This window comes from Nelumbo lutea, chromosome 7 (genome assembly GCF_056320005.1).
Source record: "Nelumbo lutea isolate HS-2025 chromosome 7, American lotus-T2T, whole genome shotgun sequence".
Classification (NCBI taxonomy): Eukaryota; Viridiplantae; Streptophyta; class Magnoliopsida; order Proteales; family Nelumbonaceae; genus Nelumbo; species Nelumbo lutea.
The window spans coordinates 610,280-637,657 of record NC_142690.1 but is presented as its reverse complement, the minus strand read 5'-3'; the positions used below and the strand labels follow the sequence as shown (position 1 = coordinate 637,657).

Below are 27,378 nucleotides of genomic sequence, written 5' to 3'. Positions count from 1 at the left end.
GATCAATGGTTTGTTGATTAATTCAATGGTTTTTGACCAAATGCCGGGTTTGGAGGTAAAACGGAACTGGTTGCCTAAACAGTTTTCGGTATAGTTCGACCTTCTAGGTCAACAACGGTTCAAAAACATTGTTTTGTTGTAGATGTTTAGGGATGACTTGTTTAAAGTTTATTTAGTACTTTGACAGAAGCATAAAATTAGTACTACTTCAAACTTCAAAGAAATAACTGAAAGATAGATTAGTACTATTCAAATAAACCTATTTTGCACTCAATCTCGCATAAATTCTTCCCACATCCTTATCCATATCACTACAGTCTACAGGCATGCATTTGGGAATATGGTGACTGCTATTAAAAAAAAAGAGTGATTACACAAACACTTCAGTTTTTCTCAGAAGTCGGGAAGGCATTTATAGCTTGTTTGAAGGTAAATGACAAATATGTGATCTCTCAAGCAGATAGAATGAACCCTTTTCAAAAGATATATAGCCACTTCCTTCCTATTGCAACAAAAAGCATATATATATATATATATATATATATATATATATATATGAACACATAAAATGAACTCATCAGTCAGTTAAAATTGAATAGACATCAAAGTACCACACTATGGGTACTTTGATCTGACATTCTCTCATCGACTTTTCTGTGACAAGGATACCCACTTCATGCACATATTCTTAAACCATTGTCCGTTCATGAATGCAAGCTTATATTCTCCATCAAAGTCCTCAGATATGTATATCCAAGTTGCTCGTATGATTTTCTCAAGCCCTGGGGCTACTGATTTGGTCATTTGGCCATCTGCATCAAGATGATTTCTGTGTAACTCAACACATACATGATACATCCCCTTCACTCAAAAAGCTTGTATTCCCCTTCTTCAAGTGGCTGTGAAAAGAGACCTTGGAGCAAAAGGCAACCACATCCAATGGGATTCACTGTTACTCCGCTGAGATTCTTAACATGTCCAATCTGGTAATGCCTCTTGATGTTACTTGTGTCTTATTTGGAGTCACAGATATATCCCAGAATCTTTATTGGTATCAAAGAACAAGATACCCCCTCCTCCCTAGCCCCTCTTCCTCTCATCCTTCCTCGTTCAGCTTCAATTGAATGTTATTATAACCAATTTTGATAATCTTAATCACTTCATGAATGAATTGGTTACTGATAGTTTCATGCTCCTTAGTCCATGAAATGAAACCCTAGGATTAGGAATCTACATTTCCTTTGGACATCGTGATTGTTACTAGTCATGGTGTTACTCATTTCATGTTCAAATATGAAATTGGGTCCCTTCCAACAAGTTCATTCTGAAACCCTTGCAAATTGCAATTCACTTCTAAGGGTTCATTTGGTTTACCGGACAGGTGTTTTGAATCATAATAAAAAATGCCCATTTCGATTCCAACTATTTATTTGGTCTTTTGATTCCCATTCTTGGTGGAATGGAATTCCCCCACGTGGGAGAATGGCCATTCCATGGCCCATAGGAATGAGATTCCCAATCTATAGTTTCTTAAAAGATAAAGAACTCTTGACAAAAAATACCCTAAAGTCCTAAACCCTAATACACCTAACCTTAATATTAAGAAAAATATTATTAAAGTAATAGCAAGATAATAATAAAATACTAATAAGGTAAATAATAATAATGTAGTAATAATTAAATGATAATAAAAATCATAAACCATCAATAACTATTAATAAAATATTAGTGAAATAATAATAAAATAAAACAATAAAATGATAATATTAAAATATTGAGAAACTAATACAAAACTAAGAAATTTTAGTTGATTCCGATTCCAGTTTTTGGATGAACAATTGATATATATGACTCTAGTTCCTGTTTGAACCAAACAGGCATTGGGAATAAGTGATTCTGATTTTGATTATAGGGGATTTCCATTCCAATTGTAATTCTGATATTGATCATGAACCTAATGGACCCTATGCTGTTTTCTTGCTTAATTCTCTATATCAAAGACATCCCATGTTCGGATTCATAAACCAAATTGAGGTGTTGTACATGACCTTCCAATGTTTGGGTTTTGAAAATAATTGGTCTATAAAAAAACTAGGGGTGATAAAATGGATAGGTTCTAAATGGAATCAAATGGAACCGGACTTGAATCGACCCTACCCAATTTGTTACTAGGTTGCATTTGATTCCAAATTCTTGGAACTGACTCCATCAAAGTCGGTTCTAAGTTTAGGAGTTTACCCTACCCGAATCAACATGTAGAACCAACCTTGGAATCAAACTAGCCTTAAAACCCAAATACTCATTATTAGCATAGTGAAATAAATCTCCCTCTTAACGATGAATGGTGAAACTACAAAAGCCCCAAAACCCTAAACCTAAGTTTGGAAACTTTGACAATTGCTGTCTCTAGTTTACAGAATAATTGTTGTCTCACTACTAGTGATAAATAGAGGTTAGAGATCTCATTTCCACTCCATTTGATGCAAAGTCACTGAAGTCCTCATTCCTCAATCAATCATCAATTTACCTTCACATAAGTTCTTCCTTTCAAATTTTCTTCCTTATTCATCTCCTCCCATTGTATCGAATCGAATTCAAATTGGATATCCGATGATATAATTGAATCGAATATATGCCCATATTTAAATTCGTTTCAATCTTTTTACATCCCTATAAAAAATAGGAATGGCAATGGAACAGGATTGGGGTCGGGGACCATACTTCCCATCCCCAACCCTAACTTTAAAAGAAACCCTCATCCTCAGCCTTGACCCTCACTAAGGAGAAAAGTGACCTACATCCTTGATCTCAGATTGAGATGGATCCGTATCAAGGATCCAAATCCTCAACATTTCTAAATTTAAAGGTTTGTTTTGAAAAATAGATTTATTTAAAATAAAGTAAAATTTTTAAAATACAATAATATTTTAAATATATTTTAATATAATATATAAAAAAAATATATATATATATATATATATATATATTTAATATTAAATATATAATCAGGGATAGGGCAGATCAAGCAATTCACTCCCTATCCCCATCCCTATTCCCACTAAGGGATTCTCCATCCTCGACCCCATCAAATTGGGGAACCAGGTACCTTGTGGGTGATGGGGAACATTGCCGTTCGTGAGTTCTTTTTTGAAACTGAGCCCGTACCATTGGTTTTTGAAAAATTGTAACCAAAACTGAATTGAAACCGATCAATAAATCGATTGATTGATTTGATTTTTATTCAGTTTGGTTCTTTGATTTTTAGGTTTTTTATTTTTACAATATATTATAAATAAATATATAAATATATAATACAAATATGATATATATTGTTGGGATAAGACATGGACGATGATGATGACTATAAATATATAAAATTTATTATATATATACCGGTCGGATTAACAGCCGATCGGTTCAATTAACCGATATTTCGATTTGATTTTCTCGGTTCGGTTGGATTTACCGGTTTGTGTTGATCACCCTAAAAATACTGGCCAGATGATCCGACCCGATCCGACCGGAAAAATTTTGGTATTTCTCCAACCCTAACTCCTCGCGCCCCTTTCTTCTTCTTCTTCTTCTTCTTCTTCTCGTACCCGCATATCAGACACCATCTTTTACCAGACGATGAAGCTGAGACCTTTATTCTTCTCGAAACAAGCAATCGCCAATCTATCAAGACCCACGAGAAAAGTGATCCACTCTTTTCCTCCGGTTCACAGAAATGTGCCCTGCATTACGACCTTGATCTCACCTTCCATATCTCCGTCAAACTTTCATGGCTTCATTCCTATAGGAAGAGCGAAGTTCATGTCATTCCCAAGCCGATTTCTGCATTCTGCTCAAGAAGCCCAACCGGCTGACTCGGACACTGAGACGGAGTCTGACTTCGAGGATGGACCCATGAACGAGTTCTTGTCACGATTCGTCTGGATAATGCGCAGGAAACTCACTGAAGCTTACCCGTCTTGTGACAAGCAGACCATAGATAGCATGCTTTTATTCATTGTGGAGAAGGTTGTTTCAGAGATGGAGAAGGGTGGGCTCGGACAGATGCTCGGTGCAGCCGCGAGCACTCCCTCACATGATTTCAGTGAAGATTTATGGAAAGCAGTCTGGGAGGTCAGCAATTCGGTCCTTGATGACATGAAGAAGGCGATGAAGAAGGAAGAAATGAAGAAATTTCTCCAATCCGAAGATGTTAAAGAGATGTGCCGATTTGCCTGCGAAGTGGGTATTCGAGGAGACATGCTTAGGGAGCTGAGGTTCAAATGGGCACGCGAGAAAATGGAGGAGAGTGGTTTCTATAAGAATTTGGAGCGTCTTCGGGAAGAAGCTCGACAACAAGAACAAGAAGAAGGAAAGAAAGCTGAGAGTAAGGAGGAGGGGATTGTTTCGGATGAATCGGATGTGGTTGAAGGGAAACCAAGGGCCATTACACTTCCACAGAGACGTGGGAAGATTAAGTATAAGATTCACGGTCTTGGTATGTCCGATCCAAAATGGGCTGAAGTGGCTGATAGGATCCATGAAGCAGAGAAACTCATTACGCCCGAGGAACCAAAGCTTCTTACTGGGAAGTGCAAGCTGGTCACTGAGAGAATCCTATCTCTGAAGGAGAAGGATGACCCATCTTCTTTGCTGGCTGAGTGGGTGGAGCTTGTTGAGCCTGGGAGGGTTGATTGGCTTGCTTTGCTTCGCAGGTTGGAAGAACGAAATGGGAATTTATACTTAAAGGTTAGGTGCTTCGTTCCTCTTTCTTTATGTAAATAGTCTTTACAATTCAGAGTATAAAAGTGAATAGGATAGCAGAGTTCAGTTTCACTCTATAAATGAAATCGCTACTTAGTGAGAGTGTGATAATACTAGGAATCATGAAGAGGAATTAAAATTTGCCGAACCACTTCTTAAAATGTTCCATGATCATTCATGAACCTGAAGTTAATAAAGATTCAAGACCTGAGCTAAATGTAACTCTGCATTTCTTCTGCTGGCCACAAAACTTAAATATGGCCAACTAAATTGAAAGTTATCCAAATTCAATCCATTCTGATCTATTGTGACAAAAAGGAATATGATTGCAATCTTGGTCTCTGGACATTAATTTTAAAGCTGACAATGGTGCTTATTGTTTCTAAAGAATCTGAACCAACGTGGAGATATGAGTTTCTAAGTTGTTGCTTCACCAAATTATCATACGCAGCATCATTTTTGAAGTTTTTTAATTGTAGTTTTTGGACATATAAATAATCAATTATTGACAAATGGCTATTTGTAATTTGCATCAGATGCACCTGGGGCCTGCCTTGTTAAGCGTCACCAAATTTGTAATCAACTCCAAATCAGAAAAATATAGCAATGAAGTTCTCAGCCTTTAAAGTACATAACTTGTTTCACAAACAAAAAACTAATTACCTGAGCCAAAAAAAAAAAAAAAATCAAAGGGGGAAAACTTGATGGCTTCTTGCAACATAAGTATTCTAATAATTTATCCTTACACTATGCTTTACTTTTTACCAGTAGTAGTATTAACATAGATTTAGTTTATGAGTCTAATACTAAGTTTGAAATTTAGGCACCTTGCTAACCCTCGTTGCATAGATGATTTGACTTCTTGGTTGTTGTTGAAGATAACGAGATACGAGGATTGAGGAGGTGGTTAGCTTAGGACCTTAGGATTAATAGGATGGAGACCATATGGCCTGTTTTTCTCCAGTGTTTAAAATGCAGAGGTGTGACAATTTAGGAGAAAGTTCCATGGTGTATGTTGTTTGTGGATGACATTGTTTTAATTGATGAAACTATTGAAGGATTAAATGCAAAATTAAGCTTATGGACAAATGCCTTAGAAACAAGAGATTTTAAAATAAGTAGGACTAAAACAGAGTATATGAAACAACATATTCAGAACGAATGTGGTAGAAATGTAAATGCTAAGATGGATGAGAAGAAAAACTAAATAAGGGTCAAGAATGAAGTCATGCGTAGGAACCTAGGTGTAGCCCCAATAGGTGATAAAATGAGAAAAAGCAGACTAACATGGTTTGGTTACATGCATAGAAGACTATCAACAACACCAGTTAGAGAAGAAGTGATTTGTTATAAGTTGAAGGGGCTAGAAGAGCTAGTATTAGACCAAAAAGGACATGGGTGGAATTTATCAAAAAACGGGACATGGGTGGCAGTAGTAAGAAATGATTTAAGCACCAATAATTTAATAGTGGATATATATTTAAATAGAATGGACTGGCAATACAGGATTCATGTAATTGACCCCATATATAGTTGGGATAATGGACAAGGCATGGACGACGATGACAAGGCATAAGCCCACTACCTTGGAGGCATTAGATGTAGTTTAGAACATAAGAGGAATAAGCCTCCTGAGCAAGTGAGCAGTGAGCACAAGGAGGCTTAAGGGGAGGGAGATGAGGAGGAAGAAGAAAGAGAGTAAACCTCTAGTATGAGGCATGCATGAAGCCCATATGAGGCGTACACCTCTAGTATGCCTCATGCAAGGGGTGTATGAGGCATGCACCTCATGCACCATCAACACCTTTGGCATACACGTCAGGGCATTTTGGGGGTGCCTTGCCTGATATGCCTCCCACACCTTTTTAAAACATTGGTTTTCTCCTTTTTTTTTTTCGATAGTTGAACATTGGTTTTAACCTTGTTGAGATGCCAGATATGGACACATACATGAATGTAGGAAACAAGCAGAACCATGATATGAATATAGGTACTAGTAATCCTGTTTAGTATGTTGATATGGTACCTTTATATTAAGTTTTACATTAAGTGTAGAGGAGACTTCTATCTTGCTGGTAAGGTCTCTCACTGGTTGTAGCGTTGTTTTTTTTGATAATTACATTGGGTGTAGCCTTGTTATGGAGACTTGGAATCGAATCTCACCTTCACCAGGGATTGGAGGTTTTGAGGGGAGGGCGACCACTGTCATGTATCCCATTTTCCTACCCAAAAAACTAAGTGTAATTTCTGAATATTCATATTTTGTCAAATTTAATTCAATACTGTTTACCTTTCAAAAAATATTTTGTAAAATTTAATTGAGCTCCCAATATGTACAAATTTTGGATAGATACTAATTGCATATTTTAAGTGGTCATTGCTTGCTTAGAATGGCAATCTGAGAGTGGTCACTTTATTTTAGGTCCATATCCAGTCTACCCCTTCCAATACCCTGGATGGCTGGTACCCACATTGGGTAATTGCTTTTTCTACCATTTACATATTTTAGAAGTGACCATTCTATATAATCTTAGAGTGCCCATGTAATATATTGGTATCCAGTCTCATATGTGGTATTTACCCCATCTGGCATGGGTGCACTAGGCATGTGCAACTTTCAAGTCAATTCCCTCCCTCCTTCAATCCTTTTTATACTGTTCTTTCTATTAAAGAATATGCTTATTATTCTTTACATGATATTACATTTTTTTTACTTATTTTTCTCTCAAATGCTTTTCTCCCTCTTCTTAATTTGTTCTTGGTGACCTCCTATATCACTTAGGGTCCATTTGTTTTTTCGTTAACTTACTTATCTGGGTCAGTGCATTTACTTGCGTACGTGTTTCCCAGGTAACACTTACTCGGATAAATGCACTTATCCATGTTCTTTAATCATGAAATTTATCCGGGAAAGTTAGGCTATTTACCTTACCCATGTTCTTTTGCCTCAATCACTTATTTAGGTAAGTTGATCTTTTGTTTCTCTATTGCCAATTTTTCCGTTGGGCCAAAATGAACAATTGTGGTTCTTTAATTGGCTAGAATGGACTAAACTCATCTTTTAAATCCTACCAACAAGTTTATAACCAGAAGGCTATTTAACCAACCTAAGCAAAGTACACAAACTACAATCATAACTTGTAATTACTTAATCATAGTTAAACTTTTCCATTTTAAGTTTTCTAATCAACCCCAAAGAAAGATAACCAATGTTCTACTGAATTACTGATCTGGGAGGAGCTGAGGCCTGAGAGAGAATGTATGCACGCCTAAAATCAGGTGGTATGCTAAAAAATTACTCAATCTCTCCCATGTCACTAGTCAACTTCTTACCCACTCTTCATCCTCTCATTTAGGCTTAAATCAAGGACCTTCAATATCTGTTCAAAGTTTAAACACTTTCATTCTCATCTCCCTACCCTCCCTATCTACATTCAATGCATCTGCCACTTGTGCAAGCCTATCCCCAGCTGCAGCAAAGTGTTGTCCCACCCTAGCCATTTCCTCTGGAAGCACCCTAACCGAGGAGTCATCCTCCATGTTGCTCTTTGCCCTCTTACTTGATCTATGAGGGTGAGAGGTTGATGGGGCACTTGATTGAGGTTGAGTAGTTGAGGATTGGATGATAAATTGTGAGGCTAGGCCATCCTCTTGAACAAACTCCAACTCATCTTGTTGGGTTTCTACTTCATTAATTGACTCATCCTTCATAGGCTGGTAGTTAGATTCTTCCTCCCTTTGAACAGCCTCTGGAGCATTGGCTGGATCCTCTGCATGCTCCCCATTGGCTCTGGAGATTTAATGGATATTTTATACGGGAGATGCAGATCTAATCACTTTTCTAGTTCTCTTTTCAAATTTAAGCAAAATAAAAATACCAGCAAAAGAAATCCTATTTGATTTTCAGTCACAGTCATTTTGATGAAGATCCAAAAGAAAGCGGTATTTCTTCCTTGAGCAGCAGTGATTGATTTGAATGATGGGTAGGAGAAGTTGTGCCCTGACTCTTCTGTTATCCATTTTGATTATAGGGACACTTTGGTCTGTTGGCATCTTAGCAACCCCCCCCTCCCCCGTCCCAAGGTGGAAAAGTTGAGATGGGTATCACTTACCCAGTTATAACTTACCCAGGTAAGTTATATCCAAGAGAAACATAATTTTTTTATAAAGAAAGAAAACCACACATCTTAATACTTGGACTTTTTAAGTTTTGTTTAGACTTTAGAGCATCATGTAAGCTTAGCAATCTTAATACGTGTATGCCCCCTCTATGAGTAGGTCAGCCAATCTTTGGCCAGATAGCCTATCTAGAGGAGGGTTGAGAGAGTGGAGTTATATTGGATAGCATCCCTCCCAGTGTGACTTTTTATCTGCTTTATTTTTTCTTCTATTTAATTTTGGGATGGATGCCTCCTAGTATGAGAGGTTGTCTGTCTTGTTACTTCCATTTTGGGTTGAATTGACACTTGGTTTTTATTTGCTTTCTTATGATCACTACTAGTTATGATAATACTTGCTACACCATCTTCCATCATAATCTTTGCTTCAATATGCATTATACTGGTATACTGATAAAAAAAAACATGCATTATACTGGTAGCAGTGGAAAATATCAATCTAGTTCTATAGTTTAATTCTAAGAACATTAATATATCCCTATTCTTTAGTGTAAACATTTTTGATTGTCAAACATATTAATAAAAACAACAAATTCTAGATAGACCTATATAACAAAAGAAAAGAAAAAAACATTCTAGATAGTTGCTAATTTGTTGTTTATGATTGATCAAGAATAATATTAAAGAGACTAAACAGGAAGGCATGAAATGACGGTGCTTTGGGAGCAAGTTCCAATGACACAATTAGTTTTTGCTCACAAAGAGATGATGCTTAGTATCTGATCACAAGAGTCACAGAGATTGAGAGAGAAAGCAGTGGAAGAAAAGTTATGAAGAATATCATGAAGTCCAATACTGATATTTTGCAATGCCATTTCATCTTTTTTACCCTTAACTGGTCTTTTACAAGGCCTATGATAAAATCCTAATGAAATTACCATTGGAATTATTGTAAGGAATTTTGTTTATTTCAAACCAAAAGCTACTTGGTGGATCCTGGGAATCTCTGTTTGGGCACTGAGGAATTTTTAAGTATAGAGGTTGGTGAAAACTATGATACCTGGATACCTTTACATGCCCAGCATACTTGTGTCAAATATTGCAACCCCTTTAGTGTATACTTTGCAGTCCCAACACTTCTAAAATATGTCTTGTAGTATAAATCATCCTCTAAGCCTTGTTCCAGCTTCATGAGGTCAGCCACATGAATCCTATTCCACCATTTTGTTATGTTCAGTGCCATATGCGTTTTTAAATTACGAGCCCTTAAATCATTTATATCTACTTCAACTAATATGTACCTTAGAAGTTTAATTAAATTTTGCAAGATATAAGTGCTGAGGAATGTTATTTAGCTTGAAAATCTAGATAAAAAATATATTGGCATATTAAATGGGATATGAGATGGTTGAGCTGAGCAGCAATCTGGTAGCTAGAAGGAATAAATTATCATAACATTTTATAAAATCAACCAAGGTATAAAATAATAAAATAACAATGAAATCTATATCCATATCTGTATCTTGAAATTTGGGAAATGGAGAGTTGTATTTCATTTCCCATATCCTTGTCCTTTTATGTATTTGGATAGCCTAGGGTAAAACCTATCTTAGACTTGTCTTTGTCCAATCCTTATGGCTAATTTTTTTTTGATAAATAATTCTTATGGCTAATATTGCTCCTAGGTATTTAGTCCCTCCCCTCCCCAAGAGTAAGTTAGGGTTATAGCCCCTGTAAAACCCTTTGGCCCCCTACCTTGGATCCAATCAGTTTTCTCTTCTAATTTCTCTATTGGCAGTTCTCGTTTGAGAAAGGATTTGGTTTCCGGGTCAGACTCTTGTTTACTGCTCCTTCGTTTTTTCTTTTCATGTTTGTGTGAAGGATCATGCTTGCTTGCTCAAACAACATGGCTAGTGATTCTGCACGGTTGATGTATTTTGAAAAATAAAAACGAAAGATTGTTAACTCTTTATTTATTTTGGGTGATGGTTGCAGACTCAGAGTGTTATCCTAGAACTATATCTTCTATGGTGTGAATTTTTCCTACTTGAGTGAAAATTTTCTTGATTTCTCACCATAAAGAAATGTGGACTCTCAAATGTCTTGATCCAGTATCTGTAGAGCTTGAAGTTGCTAATCGTGTTCTTGTTTGCTTGTTTATTTCTGGTAGATGAAATTAATCTTATTGATATTCCAGTTTGGGAGAGAACATGATAGCTTCCTTTTAACTAATCAAGGTGGTTACTTTTCCTGTTCTTTTGTAGGTGGCTGAGCTGGTTCTGAATGAGCAATCTTTCCAGGCAAATATCCGTGACTACTCAAAACTCATTGAATCTCATGCCAAAGATAACCACTTAGAAGATGCTGAGAGAATCCTTCAGAAGATGACTGAAAGGGGTATTGAACCAGACATTTTAACCTCCACCATCTTGGTTCACATGTATAGCAAGGCAGGCAATCTTGATAGGGCAAAAGAAGCATTTGAAAGCTTGAGGAGACAAGGTTTCCAACCTGATGTAAGGACCTACAACTGGATGATCATGGCTTATGTAAATGCAGGTGAACCCAAGTTGGGTGAGTTGCTAATGAGAGAGATGGAGGCAAGAGACATTAAACCTAGCAAAGAGATCTACATGGCACTACTGAGATCATTTGCCCAACGTGGTCATGTTGATGCGGCACAAAGAATTGCGACAGTAATGCAATTTGCAGGAGTTGAGCCTAGCTTGGAGTCATGCACATTACTTGTTGAGGCCTATGGGCAGGCAGGTGATCCAGATATGGCCAGGAACAACTTTGATTATATGATAAAAATGGGCCACAAGGTTGATGATAGGTGTACTGCTAGCATGATTGCAGCCTATGGCAAGAAGAACCTTTTGGACAAAGCTTTGAATCTTCTCTTGCAGCTTGAGAAGGATGGATTTGAACCAGGTGTTGAGACATACAATGTCTTGGTGGATTGGTTAAGTAAGTTGCTTCTTGTTGATGAAGCTGAGCAACTAATAAGTAAGATTGATGAGAAGGGTGAGGCTCGTCCGTTCAGAATTCATGTGAGCCTCTGCGATATGTATTCAAGGTTGGGGATTGAGAAGAAAGCTCTGGAAGCATTGGGAGTTGTAGAGGCCAAGAAGGAGCTCTTGAGAAAAGATGATTTTGAGAGGATAATAAATGGGCTAATAGCTGGTGGATTTGTACAGGATGCTAAGAAGATACATGGCCTGATGGAGGCCCAGGGATTTGCAACATCAGAGCCTCTTAAAGTGGCACTGATGGCATCTCAAACTTTCTCCCGCCAGAGACCGACAAAGAGATGAGATGGAGATATGATTGAACAGACTGTGTCAGACTCCTAAGTGGGAGGAGGGGGCGGGGGGATCGGACATTTTCAGGTCTGTGCTTTGTTGATGCACTCATGCACCTTTTATCCTCACCATTTGGAGCAGTAAATCTCTTCCCTTTGTGTGGCACTATGCAGAGTGTTGTTTTGACGGTTAAAGTGAAGAGGAAAGTCATTCCATTATTGTTATTCTGATAGTTAAGAGGAAGGCCAATTGTAATGCCATAAAATTGCAAAAGCTTAGCTTTGCGCTTAATTAGGCAAACATCTTGCAAGTTATTTTGCTTTTTTTTTTTTCTCGTCAGATAGAGTGCAGACGTGGTGATATTACCTGAGCTATTTATGGTTAGGTATCTCACGTGAAAATTGAATTGTGAGGCACTAAGTCATAAAAGAGAACGGATTTGTTTGCTTATTTGATAACAGTAACACTAACCAAGAAGTTAGAAAGTTAAAAGGGTTAAAATAGTAGTGCATAGAGAAGAATGATAAAAGATATATGGGGTGAACAGCCGTTTGTGGTCACATATAGCGGCTTTCTTGGACTAAGCATCTGTCTTTGATGGATTGTGTAATCAAGGGCCAAGGTTCAAAATATCGATACGCTTCGCTGCATTGGTAGTTTTTTTTTCAAAATCCGATTCAGAGGGGCTGGTTTAATGTTCATCCACCCCCTGAATCAGTCAAAACCTTGATACACCCTTTTAGGAGTGTATCGGAAAGTTTCTGATACAATACATATTGGCTGATGCAGCCTGATATGCATCAACTTTGAACCTTCAATCAAGGCTTTACTGGATCATCTCAGTTCCCTCATTGTGAGCAAAATATATGCTGCTTCATCTTTAGTCTTTACATCTTTTCTATTTCCGAATGCTGGAGTCAAGGAAGGAGCTTGCTTTAGCTTCATTCTTCTTTTACCAGGAGAGAGGGCTGCAAACGGATGAGATATAGGTATATCCAAAGTTGATTTGATTAAATTTGATTTCGAATCGGATCGTATGTATTGGATATTTAGCAGATTTGAATCGAATTTAGATTATAGTTGAATATTAAATAGTATAAATAAATTAGACTAAAAAATGATCGAAATATTATATATTATTAATAAGATGAGTTAAAAATGACTTTAACATTATATTTTATGAACAAAATGAATCGAAAATTACTTGTATAAAACCTGAACATATGACAATTTGGTTGAAGTATAACATTAAAAAAAATTTCAATCACAAATATAATATAATTTTTAAGTATATATAAGCATATATATATTTAAATCGAATCGAATCGGGGTAGATCCATATTTGATCCAATTGTAAATGAATTGAATTTGAATCACCCTTAATATGGTCAAATTCAAATTCGAAATTGGATTATGGGATATCATTTGTAGCCCTATTGCCTTTGCCTATTGCCTATTGGTAGTGAGTGACTTTGGGGTAGGACTGGATCTGCTCACACCGATTTCACACACATCCTATCATGTATTGAGAATATTTCCGGTACTTATAAGTTATTATTCACGGGAGATGTTCCCAATGCACGGTGGATGTGCCTATGAAACGCCCATGTGTGAGGAGCAGATCCCGTTCCCTTTGGGGCTGCAAATGGATCCGTTCAAAATTGCATAGGAATTGGCAACGAATGGGGTGGGGGATTATACTTCCCATCCCCGTCTCCAATTTTTAACTCTCCACTCTGATTCCATTGATTGGAGTATTGGATTATTGGGGTTTTCATATAATTGGAATTCTAGCTTGTTTTGGGCTTGAAGGACATTTTTTTTATATGTGTGAAAGAGGGCTTGAAAGAGAAAGGATTAGGAGCCCATCAATTTAGGAAAAAGATTTTACTTAAGGCTATGTTTGGTTAGAAGGAAAATGTAAGGAAATGGAGGAAAAGATAGAGAGATCTTTACAACCCTTGTATTGGTTTTCCTACCTTTTCCTTCCTTTCCCTATCTTTTCTTTCAAACCAAATATAGCCTAAAAGAATCATTAAATTGATTTAGGGTTTGTTTGGCTCGTAACTGAAATTGGAATTGAAATATTTTGGAATCGGGAATGGCCTATTCCCATAATTTATTTGATTCAGACAATTATATGATTGGGAATTAGAATCAACAGAAATGAGATTTCATTCCCAAAAAAGGGGCAGAGAATGGCCATTCCCTCAAATGGGGAATGCTAATTTTGGCAGGAATGAAAATGAAATTCCATCCATTGAAATCGGAATAGCCCATTCTGATTCTGATTTTATACCCCTGTTCGGGCAAACCAAATGGGCTCTTAGAAATCAAGCGGGACAGAAAGAAATGACATCCCTAATATATTGAGATATACATGGTGGGAACGGGATCTGCTCCTCATGCTGGGACGCCTCACGGGCATTGGGAACATCTCCCATGAATAAAAACTTATAAGGATGGTAGGATGTGCGTGTGAGGTCGCTCTAGGCACCCTGTGTGAGGAGCCAGATCCCGTCGGTGGCATTATTGAATGAGTGTAAGTGAGCCACTTGGCTTAATCAATGGTCCAAATCAGTGTTCTGGGGTGGCAACTGGCAACTTTGTATTCTGGTACCACAGGTCCACAGCGCACAGCCACAACTACTCTTTTTCCATGGGTTTATGAAGGGTTTTTTCTGACGTGTGTGTTCGAGCGATCTAGGGAGAGAGAGCCCTTCCTATCTTGAAGGTGGACGAATCTGATAATGGATAATCCAAACGATCCTTCTCTGAGATGTCCTCACTGTGCTGGTCCTCTCTCCAAAGATATGGTAAGTTGGCAATTGAAATTCTTCTTTTCTTCTAAAGCTTGGTTCCAATTGCTGATGCCCTTTTCGAGTGATGCCAGGAAACTAGTAGTTGGACTGTTTCACCATTAATCAGGGACAGTTTTTCTTTGGTAGGTTTGGATTTCTTTTTCTTTTTCAATTTTTGTGAAAGTCGAATTTCTCTATTTTCCGATCTATAAATCCTACATCATAGCTATATTATAACTATTCAGTTCTATACACCCAGCCTGGTTCCTTTCCCCTTTCTTTTTCTTCCTCTAAAGTTTCTGTGTATGTGTTTCTTTTTTTTTGCAATTTAGATTGGTACTGCTGTTGGTGGCACGGCGAGCGCGTTCTATGGATTTAACCATGGTATGTCAATCCTTTTCTGTATCTTTCCTTCTCCTTAGTCTTTATGGCTTCGGAAATTTCTCTATTACTAACATAACCCCACGTTTTAAACACCTGAACTAGAATTCTATTTTTAATTGCCTTCCCTGTGAAGGCTTCTGGTATACTTCTGATATCTGCTGGATTGTAATTATATGGTGAGATTTTTTTTTTTTTTGGGGGGGGGGTTTATAAATCAAAAAGAACAAAAACAATGAGAATCCTAGTCCTAATGCGGCAAATCGCTGCAATGTAAGCTTAACTTATGATTATATAACGAGGGGCGTGGTTTCACAGGCATATCATTTGCCAAACAATGAATATGACACTACATCAAGCTAATTGGAATTAAAAAAATAGAAATAAATAAATAAAAAGAAAGAACTTAACGAGTTTGTTGTCTTTGCTCCTAGGAGACTGACCTCAAGAGAGAATAGAGAGGAGATCATTATTATTATTTTTTGCTTAGATGAAGAAAGGTTTTTTAAATGATAGTCTACCAGTTCCTAAAAACTTGGGATCTTTTTTCTGTTCAGAGACTAGGAAAGAACTGAATTTTGAAGTGGTACGTTAGGACATTGGTGCAGTAGCCTTAGTGGCAAAGAATAACATGAGATAGAAACTTTGTTCATTATGTAATAAAAATGAGCTAATATTCATAATGATGTTTGTAGAAGGTCTTGATGCATGTACTCCTATATCCAATGGTTTGCACTTAGGTAGCATTAGATTAATTTACAGCTGGGGTCACGACATCATAGCCAGAAAAATCACTGTTTGGTATATCTCACATACTTGTATAGTTTGGTTGGGGGAGTCATGGTATACTTGTAAATATCCTTTTTGTTCATGTTGAGGGTGGCTTGCCCTCCTTTATTAATAGAAATCAGTTACACTTTCCTATCAAATAAATATTCAAATTATCAATATACTTCAAACTGATCCTTAGATGCTGATCCAAACTCCAAGTGTCCGGTTTTGTCGTTTACTGTTTATCATGAGCCCTATGGCAGATTACGTGCTTGACCATTTGAAATGTCAGTCCTTGTCTAATGTTTAATCAGATATTGTGACTTCTGCAATTAGTGCTGTTTCTATTATCTCCTTTTGGTTATACTTCTTCTCCTTAGATACCGATCCAATGTGCTGTTCATATGTATTATCATTTGGATTACTTTCTTCAACCATATTGCATACTTCTTTCTTATTTTCACAGATTGCCTGCAAAAGACATAACTTATTCAACCTTTAATTTGTATTGATATCTATGTTCTGTTTGCAGCAATGCCAATTGTTCAAAGGTGGATTAAGGGGCCTATGTGGTTACATTTTCTCATAGGTGTAAGTGTTTTAATACATCTCATTTTCTTTGGATTCTCAGGTTTCTAGAAACAGTTCTCTGATTTCATTTTGAAAATTTCTAAACTTTCAATGCCTCTGATGACTGGTACATTAATACTTCAAATGTCATATTTTCCATAGAAATGAAGTCTGCTTTTTTTTTTTGAACAAGAAGTGTGCTTGTTCTGGTGTCAAGGAATTGGCTTACACATTAAGGAAAAACTTTTGTACTCTTTAGCATGTTGATATATTTTGACTACTAAACTAATTTTAAGGGATGTAGAGCTTCCCTATGGTCTAAGAAGATGGAGATAATGTTTCTTCCTATAAGCAATTTAGAATACATACATTATGTTTAAGTAGGAAAATTTTTGTTCTGTTTGGCAACTCAATGTATAGTGAGTACTTAAACAACTTTTAGGGTAGAAATTAATGATAGGCTTCTTTATGTTCCTGAAAGATCGAGATATATAAAAACTGTTTTGATTGACTATTATTCATGAGGTGGATTTATCTTAAAGTGGTTAGTTCTAGAAGTTGGATTTACTGATGTTATGAAAATGTGCCGTTGAATAACCATTACATCTGAATCTAAATAGAAGACTGAGCTTATCAGAAAAATAATGTGAATAGAAGACTTTTTTTCATTATTGAAACAGTGATCCTCTTGTACAAACATCATATGTAAAACACCTAACATGTATTGCCTGGGTCTAAAGCTGGTCTCTGGCTGGGTTGTGGTACAAAACTAGGCCTGGCCAAACCAATTGTTGCTCTTTGTCTACTAATGCTAGAAAATCTAGATGTAATCAACATTGTTAATAGTGACACAATTCTTTATATGAATGCAGGCTCCGCCTGTCATAGTTTTTTCTTCAACTTGTGCTGGATTGGCAGGTTAGAGATTTTCTTTCCTTTTTAATCATTTTAGCTCTCTCTCTCAATCTCTCTCTTTCTCTCTCTCTCTCTCTCTATCTTTCTATCTATCTATCTATCCATCTATCTACCTCTTTTTCTGTTATTTCTTCCTGAGATTTATTCATTGATAAGATGTAAGATTGAGGAGCGGTTCTTTTATGTATATCTTGGTGCATTATCTTTCTTATGTTGTTACTTACTATTATTTTTTATATTCATCTTGATACATTTGCCATGTTTTCATTGTTATTAATTATTTCACACCTTTGTTCTCAACCAAGTTAAGCCTTACCCTAAGTATGTGGGGTTGGTTACAAGAACCTACTTACATGATCTGACTAGAAAGAAAGAAGAGAAATGATATTTTTTAGCAATGTAAGTGGCAGCTGTTGTCAATGTTATCTTATTGGATGACATGAATCAATTCAAGTATATAGATGTATCAAAAGAAGTGAAGTACCCCAACCACTCGATGGCCTACAACCATGTATACTAAAAATGCTCTCCCATACAAAAATCACTTTTAAATGATCTTTGAGCCCCCGTCTTGCCACATAGGAACCGAAATCTGCAAACATATGCTTAAATGATCTAAAAAGTGTCTCAAAGATCCTTATATTGCTTTCCACTGGAGTTTCAATATCAAGGCATTTGTTCATTGTAAAATATTTAAATGATAAACTTATAATGAGAATGTGGTATCCAGTTGAAATCAGAAAAATATCAACATCCAAGGCCCTTACTAATTATGACAGGGAGCCATTTACTCAATTTGATACATGGATACCCTATGACAATATCTTGATACACAACAAGAACAACAACAAATGACAGTGGATGTTAGTTAATAAAAATACAGCCATGCCAATGCCATACTGCTTGTAGCACTCTCTCTCCTTCACTCCTTGTGGCCAGTTCCACCTGTGGAGATATATTGTACAGACAATTCCACTGACACTGAATTGGTTGCATGGTGATGGCCATCTAAGTTTGGCCATTGCATAATGTTGATAGATGATCTGAATCATCTTAATCTCTTTATTGATAAATGATTTAGTCATCTTAGTATTATTTTCTTTTTTGAAAGTAGCCCTTGAGGCTTGAGCTTGTTTCATTCAACTTTCCATGCGGTGGACCAATTCTACTGGTGAAGATATTCTTGGATAATTCCCCTGGTAGATTTATGAGTCATTATGTGGATGTAGACATGATGTAGTGGACACTAGAAAGGAATGAATGCCATTATGTGGAACACCCGGTGAATCAATTTTACTATTTTCCTCTGATTCCTCCACTTTTCCTACTGCGTGCGACTTTGCAGGTGGTGCAGTTCCTGCTCTAGCCCAACTTATATCTTCATCTTATCATGCGGCCATTTCAAATTCATCATTGCCACCAGCTTCTTCACAGGATGACAAGAAGATGCATAAATCGAGAACCTCTTCTACCCTCTAATTTATTCAGTCTTCATTGAGATTTAGAGTGTCCAATAAAACTTGGGATCCGAGCCCACTCCACTGAGGTACAGTCTAGTCTTCAAGCGCTTCTACAGAAGTGCCCAGCATGTCCATACAAGGAAAAAGAAAAGAACCAGAGGGATTACTTGGGTTTATTTTTTATTGCAACTTTTTTTTTATTTTAATAAATACATATGATTCTTGCTCGATACATAGATCCATTGTAGCTCTTCTTTACGATCAAAATCATGCAAAATATAAGGAAAATAGGTTTTTGTGTACAAATATATATATATATATATATATATATATATATATATATATATATATATATATTTTTTTTTCATTTTCAAAATTCTAGGAAAACCTATAAACGTAGTAATATAATAAAAAGCACCACAGTTTTAACAAGGGATTATCATATCTATGTATTTCAAGTACAAAAACATGTAAATATATTGAAATTTGAAGCAAGGTTCAAAGTATCGACATATATCCGTTCATATCGGCCGATACGTATCATTTCGGGACCCCTCCGATATGCCCCTACAGTGGGTGTATCGGAGGTCTGACCGGTTCAGGGGGTAGAGGAGACCTAAACCGGCGGCGTATCGGATGTATCGATATTTTTGAACCTTGATTTGAAGAATTAAATGATAGAATCGTAAAAAATGCCTTTTTTCATTTTTTTTAGTGGAGATCCAACGTGAAAACCTAATTTCAATTGGAAAAAAAAATCAATTTCAAGGTTTTTATTTTTATTTTTCAAAAAAGTGGCAGATCCTAGGTTTTTTTCTGTTAGAACTTAGAAACACCTCCACTTAAGCCAAATGGACAAGGTTTTGGTGTGTTAACCGAAGCCCCCACATACAACATGAATAATAATATTCAATACGCTTGTCTGATGACAAGGGCATTGAAATAGGGCCATTTCTTGGGTGTCATATCCACTGCTGCACCAAAGCCATTATTGCAAAAAAAAAAAAAGCCTGATATCGATGCATTTTGAATTTTTGATGTTAGGAATTGGGACCTTGGATCGGATGTAACATCTCAGAAAAGTGGAAAGCTTTTTTCACTTTTTCAATCGGAATTGGCGTTGCTTCAACTGCAATAAACACGAGCTCATCAATAGAATAGATTAGAGGTGATTTCACATTTCAGATTCAATATACCCCTGTCTGAAATTCTAGGCATGATGCCATTGTATTGTATATCATATAAATAAATGGGCATTGATTAACCGAACGATGCAGCAGCAGGAAGGAGGCAAAGTTCATAGAATGCAGATGCCATGAAACACAGGTACATATTTACAGCTAGCTAGCTGCAAGTATTAAAAGTAGAACCATAGCTTTGTTTGTGCAAAGGCAAAGCTAAGGCCAATGAATGCTCTTTAGCAACAACATTGTTCCTGCCTGTAGCCTGCTACGGACAATCCATGGCATATCCCCATGTTAATGTGCTTTATTTGCACGCCTTGGATCAAGACTCTCAGACCACCCCTTTTGCTTTTCTTCTTTTTTCTGCCCACTTCTCTAATCATAATCCAACTGGAAGGGAACCCCACAGAGGTCCGACTTTGGAACATTCCACCTCGGAAAAAAACTCCTCTGCGTATACCGACTACTGACTTCTGAGCGGGACTGTCCCTCCGTTTTAGAATCAGGGGCATCTCTCTATTCTCTTACCACTACTCGATCAAACTTAAACAAAACCAGAATACTGCTTTTGCCATATTTCTATCTTGGTTTTGCCTTTATCTGCTCAAATTTGGTTGACAAGTCGTTCTAAGCCAGAGCAAAAGAATTGAAAAAAAAAGTAATAATAATAAAAACATACACTAAATTTGTATAAATCGACTTAAATTTAAGTAGGTAAAAGACTTAAACACACGCTAAATTTTTATAAATTGACTTACATTTAAAATGGACTTATTCTAACTCTTTTAATCTTTGTTTTCTTTCAAAATTTCAAAAAGAAACAAATAGAAAATAAATTCATATTTACCAGCTTGGCCTTCCTTCTTTAATCCTTGAAGGTAATCTTCCAATATGGCATGTTTTCCATATTTTCTTTTCCAATGAAGCATTTCTTTTCACATTTATATTATTTTCTCAATGCTAAACTCCTTTGCTTTTCAAGAATCTCAACAAGGTACGATAGTCTTCATGCTAAGGTGGTAATAAGTTCTTAAATTGGAGTTTTTGACACAATTCATAGACTGCTGTCTACTCTTTTGCGTCCTAATATCATCTATTGAAATAGAAGAAACTCGATAATTGAATTTCCTTTTTCCTCATTTTTTAAGGGAATGGGTGAAGTTGCTGCAAACATCTCTGTCTTTCTTCTTGAGAGACAGACCCCATTTTTGTGTGGCACATCTCTTCTTTGGAGTTCTCCGCATCGCATCTCCTTTTTTTGGGGGGAGGGGGCAGGGATAATGAGAGAAGGAGATGAACTCCCTCATCTTCTCTATGCTGAGGAGATGAGAAAAGCTTTCATTTGTTAAAAGGGTAAATTATGATATGATTTTAAAAAATCTAAATGAATTTACAGGGTCTATTGAGGTCAGCTCGTAAGGTATAGAAAACAGTTAAGATTTGTAAGTCAAATTTACGAAAATCCCATGGATTAAACTTCTATTCTTCCTGTCTTAAATTTCACAATCCAGAATAGAATACTAGTAATTTAAACAATATGATGGTGTAGGTATCCTCTTCAACTTCTTTTTCTTTTGCTCTACTATCCTGATCAACTTTTATTGTTTCATCATTTTTTTTTTCCTTGGAGCATAATTTTTAGTTTTGGGCTTTGTATTCATAATCATGATAAAAACAGTATTATTTATTATTATTATTATTATTATTATTATTTATTAAATAACTTAAAACACTGGGCTTTTATTAAATAAAAATAAATAAAATATTTATTTATTTATAAAGTCAAAATCTCAAAGTCTTGTATACGGCAGAAGAACAATGTCAATAACGGCACACAAATGGCAAACCGCCAACGTCAAGCCCATTTTCCCATGTAACACGTTTTGTAGAAACTCGACGTTGGGAAGGGACGAACGTTCTATTTGTTTGGCCTTTTGCTTTCCCTTCAAGTCTCCAAAGATTTAAAGACTATAAAAAGCCATCAAAGAAACAACCAACCTAACAAACAAAGTTTATTGCCTCTGGTACTCTTTTGAGTCTTCTGCCTTCCCTTCCCTTTCAAGCTTCATTCTCCTCTCCCCTCCAATGGCGGTCGAAGCAGAGCGAAGGCGCAAGACCAAGATCGTCTGCACGTTAGGCCCCGCGTCAAGGTCAGTGCCTATGATCGAGAAACTGCTGAGAGCGGGCATGAACGTTGCACGCTTCAACTTCTCGCACGGTTCTCATGCTTACCACCAAGAAACCCTAGATAATCTTAGGACCGCCATGGAAAACACTGGGATACTCTGTGCGGTTATGCTTGACACGAAGGTATTGCTGTGTTTTACCACTTGGGTTTTTCTTGTTTCCGCTTATTCTTGTATTTTTGGCTTCTTGGTCGGTTGTATATGCTTCTGTTTTTGGTGTCTACTGTCTGTGATGCTTTTCTGGTTTTGGGTGGTGGTTCATCTTTTTTGTTTGCCTTTGGATTCTGGGTTTTGTTTTGTTTCTAAAATCTGGGTTTTGGGCGCAGATTTTTCGTCTGCTGTTATTCAGGGTTGATTTATTTGATGGACTTTAAGAAACAACGTTGAGTTAGATAGCATTTGTTCTGGTTTTCCTTGGCACTTGAAGCCATAAATCCATCATGCAGAAATGGGTTTACAGGGGGGAGTTGGATATAATTTATAAACGAATTCAATTCTTCATTTCCTAAACTGGCTTCAGTTTTGTTTTGGTTAGCAGTCTGTTGGAATCCATTCCAGAGGCTGAGTCCGTAATTTCTGAAATGAATTTCTAACCTGCTTGTTTTTTACTTTTAGTGTGCGTGCCCTTGTCACCACTTTTTCATGTTGGTGTTTCCCCTGTTGCCGGTTAATCGTATGTTCCTGTTGCTTAGGTTGTTATTTTCTGATTGATATAATTTTTTCTGTCTTATCTTTTGTTCATCCCCTCTATATGTCATTTACTAAAATCCCCTGCTATGATTCATTGTCTTTTTAATAGTTTCTTTTTTCTTTTTTCTTTTTATGTTTTGTTTTATGACCTTTATAGGCTAGCAGGTCTGCAACGTATACGAGTGATCTTGTTTTCTTTCAACTTGTATTTGTGCTGCAAAACTCTATTAAGATCGCTTAATTGCTTCTCTGTTTCTTTTCCATGATTCAAAAGTTTGGCAACTGGTTATTGTTCTTCCCGTGTTTATAGATGAATTTAATGCATTTGTGATGGAATAACTGAGTTACGTGGTTAAGTTATTATCAACAAATGAATGTGATGGGGGTATTAAATTGATAAATTTGCTAATTGTAACCTGTTTTTCTTTTATGTAATTGATGATAAATTTGCTTATTTGTAAATGTTTCTTTCCCTGCTAGTTGTTGACTACTACAGTCATGAGTTTTCGATTGTCTGTTGGAAAATAATCCCTTCAACAGTCTATCATCAATAAAATTGTTTCATGGTTACTACTTATCAAAAACAGAATGTAAAAAAAAATTGTTTAAGATGATATACCTTTTGGGTGTTTATCAAAAAAAAAAAAAGATGATATACCTTTTGGGTTATATTAGCTTTTCTGTTTGGTACTTTCTAGACGTAACAAGTCTTTCTAATTTTTGTTGTATTTGTTTGGTGCTTATTATTTATTTTTGGCTTCAGGATTATTGATATTGTTTGAAAAAGAAACTCCAACATGAGAAAGATTGTAGTAACATGCAAAAGAGGAGTATGTGTTTATGTAGGAAACAAAAGCAAATAAATGATCACATAAACAAATGATTTCAGAATATTATGGGCTTCAGAGAATGCCATTGCATTCTTACAACTTAACAACTTTTAAGAATCTCTAATTGTTAAATAATACTTCAAAATGACTTTAGATGTGTTAAACGCAGATGTGAACCCTCAAGATTTAATCCTCATATACTTCTTAAACACTGTTATTAACTTAATTTCATCGTTGTTGTCATTGTCGTCAATATCATCATCATCATCATTAGTGTTGTTATTATGATGATGGAGAGACATTTTCTAGTCTAGATTGAGGAAAAAGTTATAATTAATTATTTATGCCTCAAAACATGGTAAATAGTTCCTTTTTTTTCTTGAAAATAGGAGATATAGGTATACCATTATTGGCCAGTTGCCTATTGTTCCATCTTGCACTTCAAATGAGGTAAAGGAAGATTTGGTGGTTGCCCTTTCCAAATGATCTCTCTTCTTCCTCCTCTCTCAACTGCAACTACCAATTCTTATTTACCCCATTATAATGGCATGCTGATTTGTCTTTTCCCAGTAAAGAAGGTATTTTCTTTGTCTGCTATAACAGAACTGTAGATTGGTTCCTGTCCCAACAACTTTCTACATTCTATATTTTGAAGATAATGGTCAACTGCCCAATGTTGGTCTGAGGTATCTAGGGTCCTTGAGAGGGGTGGATTGGATATGGACCTAACCCTTGGCATTTCTTCTTGAACCTGTATTCAAATGCTTGCCAGCCTTATATATTTACCTTTGCATCTAGCAATAGCTCAGTGCTGGATGAATCCCGTCTGAGATATTGTCTAGATTTATATCCAAATGTTTGGATGCCTTCGTCTTATATACTTCTCTACCATCTGATCTATTTACTTTAAAGCATTCTTTAAGTTATAATAGAAACCTTTCCCACTTTCAAATGACAGGATCCATGAATGCCAACATGTTAGAGAGGCCATTACCCAGTGTTTGTTTCAGTAATCAGGATATTGGGAGGGGTGAACTGGATACCGACCTATAACCTTTGGCATTTTTTTATTGCACAAGGTGGCTGCTCTCAGACTTGAATCTGCTTGTCAGCCGAGATTTTACCATTTTACCAAGCAATGGACCCTATGAGTTGCTACTTATTACTGTAAAAAAATGAATCTGAGATCATAGGATAGGATTTTTACATTGATACACTGATGAAAACGTGTAGAGATTAGATTTAAGATGTGATGCCTTTTGGATTTTAATAGCTTTTTGTTTCATGTTCTCTAGGAGCACGTTGAACTTCACTATTCTGTGTTTTTTTTTCATGAATTGATTCATGAAAAAAGCTATTAAAATCTTCGATAATCTGGTTCTCTAGTACATTGAACTTCGATCATCTGGTTCATCTTTATGCTATATTCCCAGATAGAGCTGTTGTATTTTTCGTGTTCAGTAGGGACCATTTACCTCTTACAATTTATATCTTCTAAGATTTTTCTTCATAACATTGCAGGGCCCTGAAATTCGGACAGGGTTTTTGAAGGATAGTAAGCCGATTAATCTAAAGAAGGGTCAAGAGATGACCATTTCTACTGATTATAGTATCAAAGGTGATGAGAACATGATTTGCATGAGCTATAAGAAATTAGCTGATGATTTAAAGGAGGGAAGTGTGATACTATGTGCAGATGGCACGATTACTCTAACTGTACTATCTTGTGATAGGAATTTGGGTTTAGTTCGGTGTCGGTGTGAAAATTCTGCTGTTCTTGGTGAGAGAAAAAATGTTAATCTTCCGGGAGTAATTGTAGACCTCCCAACACTGACGGAGAAGGACAAGGAGGACATCTTGCAGTGGGGGATTCCCAATAAAATTGACATGATTGCTCTATCCTTTGTACGCAAAGGTTCCGACCTAGTTGAGGTCCGAAAACTGCTTGGGGCGCATGCAAAGAATATCCTTCTCATGTCAAAGGTCTGTTATTATTATTATTGTTTTATGTCCATGATCTATTGCATCCTTATCCTTTTAGACGGCAAGAAATGGTAACAAACTGAGAGAGAGGATGTATATAGATCAGATGAATATGGGCTGTCCAGTAAGAAAATATTTTGGCCTGGGAGATTTAAGAGGGTGGAGATTTGTGTGGCTATGGGATGCATCATGAATTGTAGTTATTATAGAAACCCGGTTCAGAATCCTGACATTTCTTTTCTAATTGTGATTTGTTGTTAGGTTGAAAATCAAGAAGGGGTAGCTAATTTTGATGACATACTTGCAAATTCTGATGCATTTATGGTGGCACGTGGGGATCTGGGAATGGAAATTCCAATCGAGAAGATATTTCTAGCACAAAAAGTGATGATCTACAAGTGCAACATCCAGGGTAAACCTGTAGTAACTGCAACTCAAATGTTGGAATCCATGATCAAGTCGCCACGTCCAACTCGAGCTGAAGCCACCGATGTTGCCAATGCGGTTATTGATGGCACAGACTGTGTAATGCTTAGTGGGGAAACAGCTGCTGGTGCTTACCCAGAACTTGCTGTACAGACAATGGCCAAGATTTGCATAGAAGCAGAGTGCTCTCTTGATTATGGGGGAGTATTCAAACGCATTATGGCAGCTGCACCAGTACCCATGAGCCCATTAGAGAGCCTGGCTTCCTCTGCAGTAAGGACAGCCAACTCTGCAAAAGCAGCTTTGATTCTGGTTCTAACAAGAGGGGGGACTACTGCAAAGATGGTGGCCAAGTACAGACCTGCTATGCCAATTTTGTCTGTGGTGGTACCTGAGATAAAGACGGATTCTTTCACTTGGTTATGCAGCGACGAAGCTCCTGCAAGGCATAGCCTTATTTTCCGAGGATTGGTTCCTGTTTTAAATGCAGGGTCTGCAAAGGCTTCTCATACAGAGGCTACTGAGGAAGCACTAGATTTTGCCCTTCAACATGCCAAGGCAAAGGCTCTCTGCACGCCTGGGGATGCAGTTGTTGCACTGCACCGAGTTGGGACTGCGTCTGTAATCAAGATCTTGACCGTCAAGTGATTTGATTTTTTTTTTTTTTTTTTTTTTTTTTTTTTTTATGGGTTGTCGTTGCTTTTCGTAACAGGCGTTTTGCCGGTGCTCAATGCGCTCAGTTTTGTAGTATATTATTACACTACTACTCTATTTATATTGTCAAATGTCAACCGTGTTTTTTTCATAAATCATAATGCAATGAGAACCATCAGCAAATCTCAAATATACATGCAAGTGATGTAACCATAAAAAAAAGGAAAAAAAAAACAGAAGAAAATTAAACTAAAAGAAGGATAAACCGAAAGATGAGTTAGATGGATGTTTGCATTGGAAATCAGGAAAGTAAGGTATTGCCGTATTCATGTATAATTGTTTATCGTGG

At 36.6% G+C, this 27,378-nt stretch overlaps 3 protein-coding genes across 7 annotated transcripts; all 3 read left to right on the top strand.

Moving 5' to 3' along the window:
• The first annotated feature begins 3,523 nt into the window (after positions 1 to 3,523).
• Positions 3,524 to 12,488, top strand: NFD5 (pentatricopeptide (PPR) repeat-containing protein). Its single transcript, XM_088952840.1, has 2 exons — positions 3,524 to 4,740; positions 11,138 to 12,488. Exons 1-2 carry the CDS (start codon positions 3,631 to 3,633, stop codon positions 12,188 to 12,190), a joined length of 2,163 nt encoding a protein of 720 aa, XP_088808966.1. The 5' UTR covers positions 3,524 to 3,630; the 3' UTR covers positions 12,191 to 12,488.
• A 2,010-nt stretch (positions 12,489 to 14,498) lies between these two features.
• Positions 14,499 to 20,503, top strand: LOC148844475 (uncharacterized). Of its 3 annotated transcripts, XR_016102507.1 has the most exons (8): positions 14,536 to 14,994; positions 15,072 to 15,122; positions 15,312 to 15,363; positions 16,664 to 16,722; positions 17,574 to 17,619; positions 18,962 to 19,162; positions 20,121 to 20,244; positions 20,360 to 20,503. XR_016102507.1 is itself a non-coding variant. In XM_088955796.1 (6 exons), the coding sequence occupies exons 1-6, from the start codon at positions 14,929 to 14,931 to the stop codon at positions 19,093 to 19,095; spliced, it is 408 nt and encodes a 135-aa protein (XP_088811922.1). In that variant the 5' UTR covers positions 14,499 to 14,928; the 3' UTR covers positions 19,096 to 19,308. The 3 variants fall into 3 exon arrangements, 1 of the variants encoding a protein (XP_088811922.1); XR_016102505.1 differs by lacking the exon at positions 20,360 to 20,503 and having other exon boundaries at positions 20,121 to 20,340; XM_088955796.1 differs by lacking the exons at positions 20,121 to 20,244; positions 20,360 to 20,503 and having other exon boundaries at positions 14,499 to 14,994; positions 18,962 to 19,308.
• LOC148844474 (pyruvate kinase, cytosolic isozyme) lies at positions 20,121 to 27,184 on the top strand. Of its 3 annotated transcripts, none has more exons than XM_088955794.1 (4): positions 20,121 to 20,244; positions 20,354 to 20,402; positions 25,488 to 25,949; positions 26,211 to 27,184. In XM_088955794.1, the coding sequence occupies exons 3-4, from the start codon at positions 25,554 to 25,556 to the stop codon at positions 27,021 to 27,023; spliced, it is 1,209 nt and encodes a 402-aa protein (XP_088811920.1). In that variant the 5' UTR covers positions 20,121 to 20,244; positions 20,354 to 20,402; positions 25,488 to 25,553; the 3' UTR covers positions 27,024 to 27,184. The 3 variants fall into 3 exon arrangements, with proteins under 3 accessions (XP_088811920.1, XP_088811921.1, XP_088811919.1); XM_088955795.1 differs by having other exon boundaries at positions 20,136 to 20,244; positions 20,357 to 20,402; XM_088955793.1 differs by lacking the exons at positions 20,121 to 20,244; positions 20,354 to 20,402 and adding an exon at positions 22,101 to 22,570.
• The last annotated feature ends 194 nt before the right edge of the window (positions 27,185 to 27,378 follow it).

Bases quoted from the DNA above. Each gene is read 5' to 3' on its own strand.
- NFD5 (XM_088952840.1), top strand. From the start codon at position 3,631: ATGAAGCTGAGACCTTTATTCTTCTCGAAACAAGCAATCGCCAATCTA. The intron at 4,741-11,137 runs GTTAGGTGCTTC...GTTCTTTTGTAG, and splicing joins ATGGGAATTTATACTTAAAG to GTGGCTGAGCTGGTTCTGAA.
- LOC148844475 (XM_088955796.1), top strand. From the start codon at position 14,929: ATGGATAATCCAAACGATCCTTCTCTGAGATGTCCTCACTGTGCTGGT. The intron at 14,995-15,071 runs GTAAGTTGGCAA...GAGTGATGCCAG, and splicing joins GTCCTCTCTCCAAAGATATG to GAAACTAGTAGTTGGACTGT. The intron at 16,723-17,573 runs GTAAGTGTTTTA...ATATGAATGCAG, and splicing joins GGTTACATTTTCTCATAGGT to GCTCCGCCTGTCATAGTTTT.
- LOC148844474 (XM_088955793.1), top strand. From the start codon at position 22,346: ATGGCGGTCGAAGCAGAGCGAAGGCGCAAGACCAAGATCGTCTGCACG. The intron at 22,571-25,487 runs GTATTGCTGTGT...ATAACATTGCAG, and splicing joins CGGTTATGCTTGACACGAAG to GGCCCTGAAATTCGGACAGG. The intron at 25,950-26,210 runs GTCTGTTATTAT...ATTTGTTGTTAG, and splicing joins ATATCCTTCTCATGTCAAAG to GTTGAAAATCAAGAAGGGGT.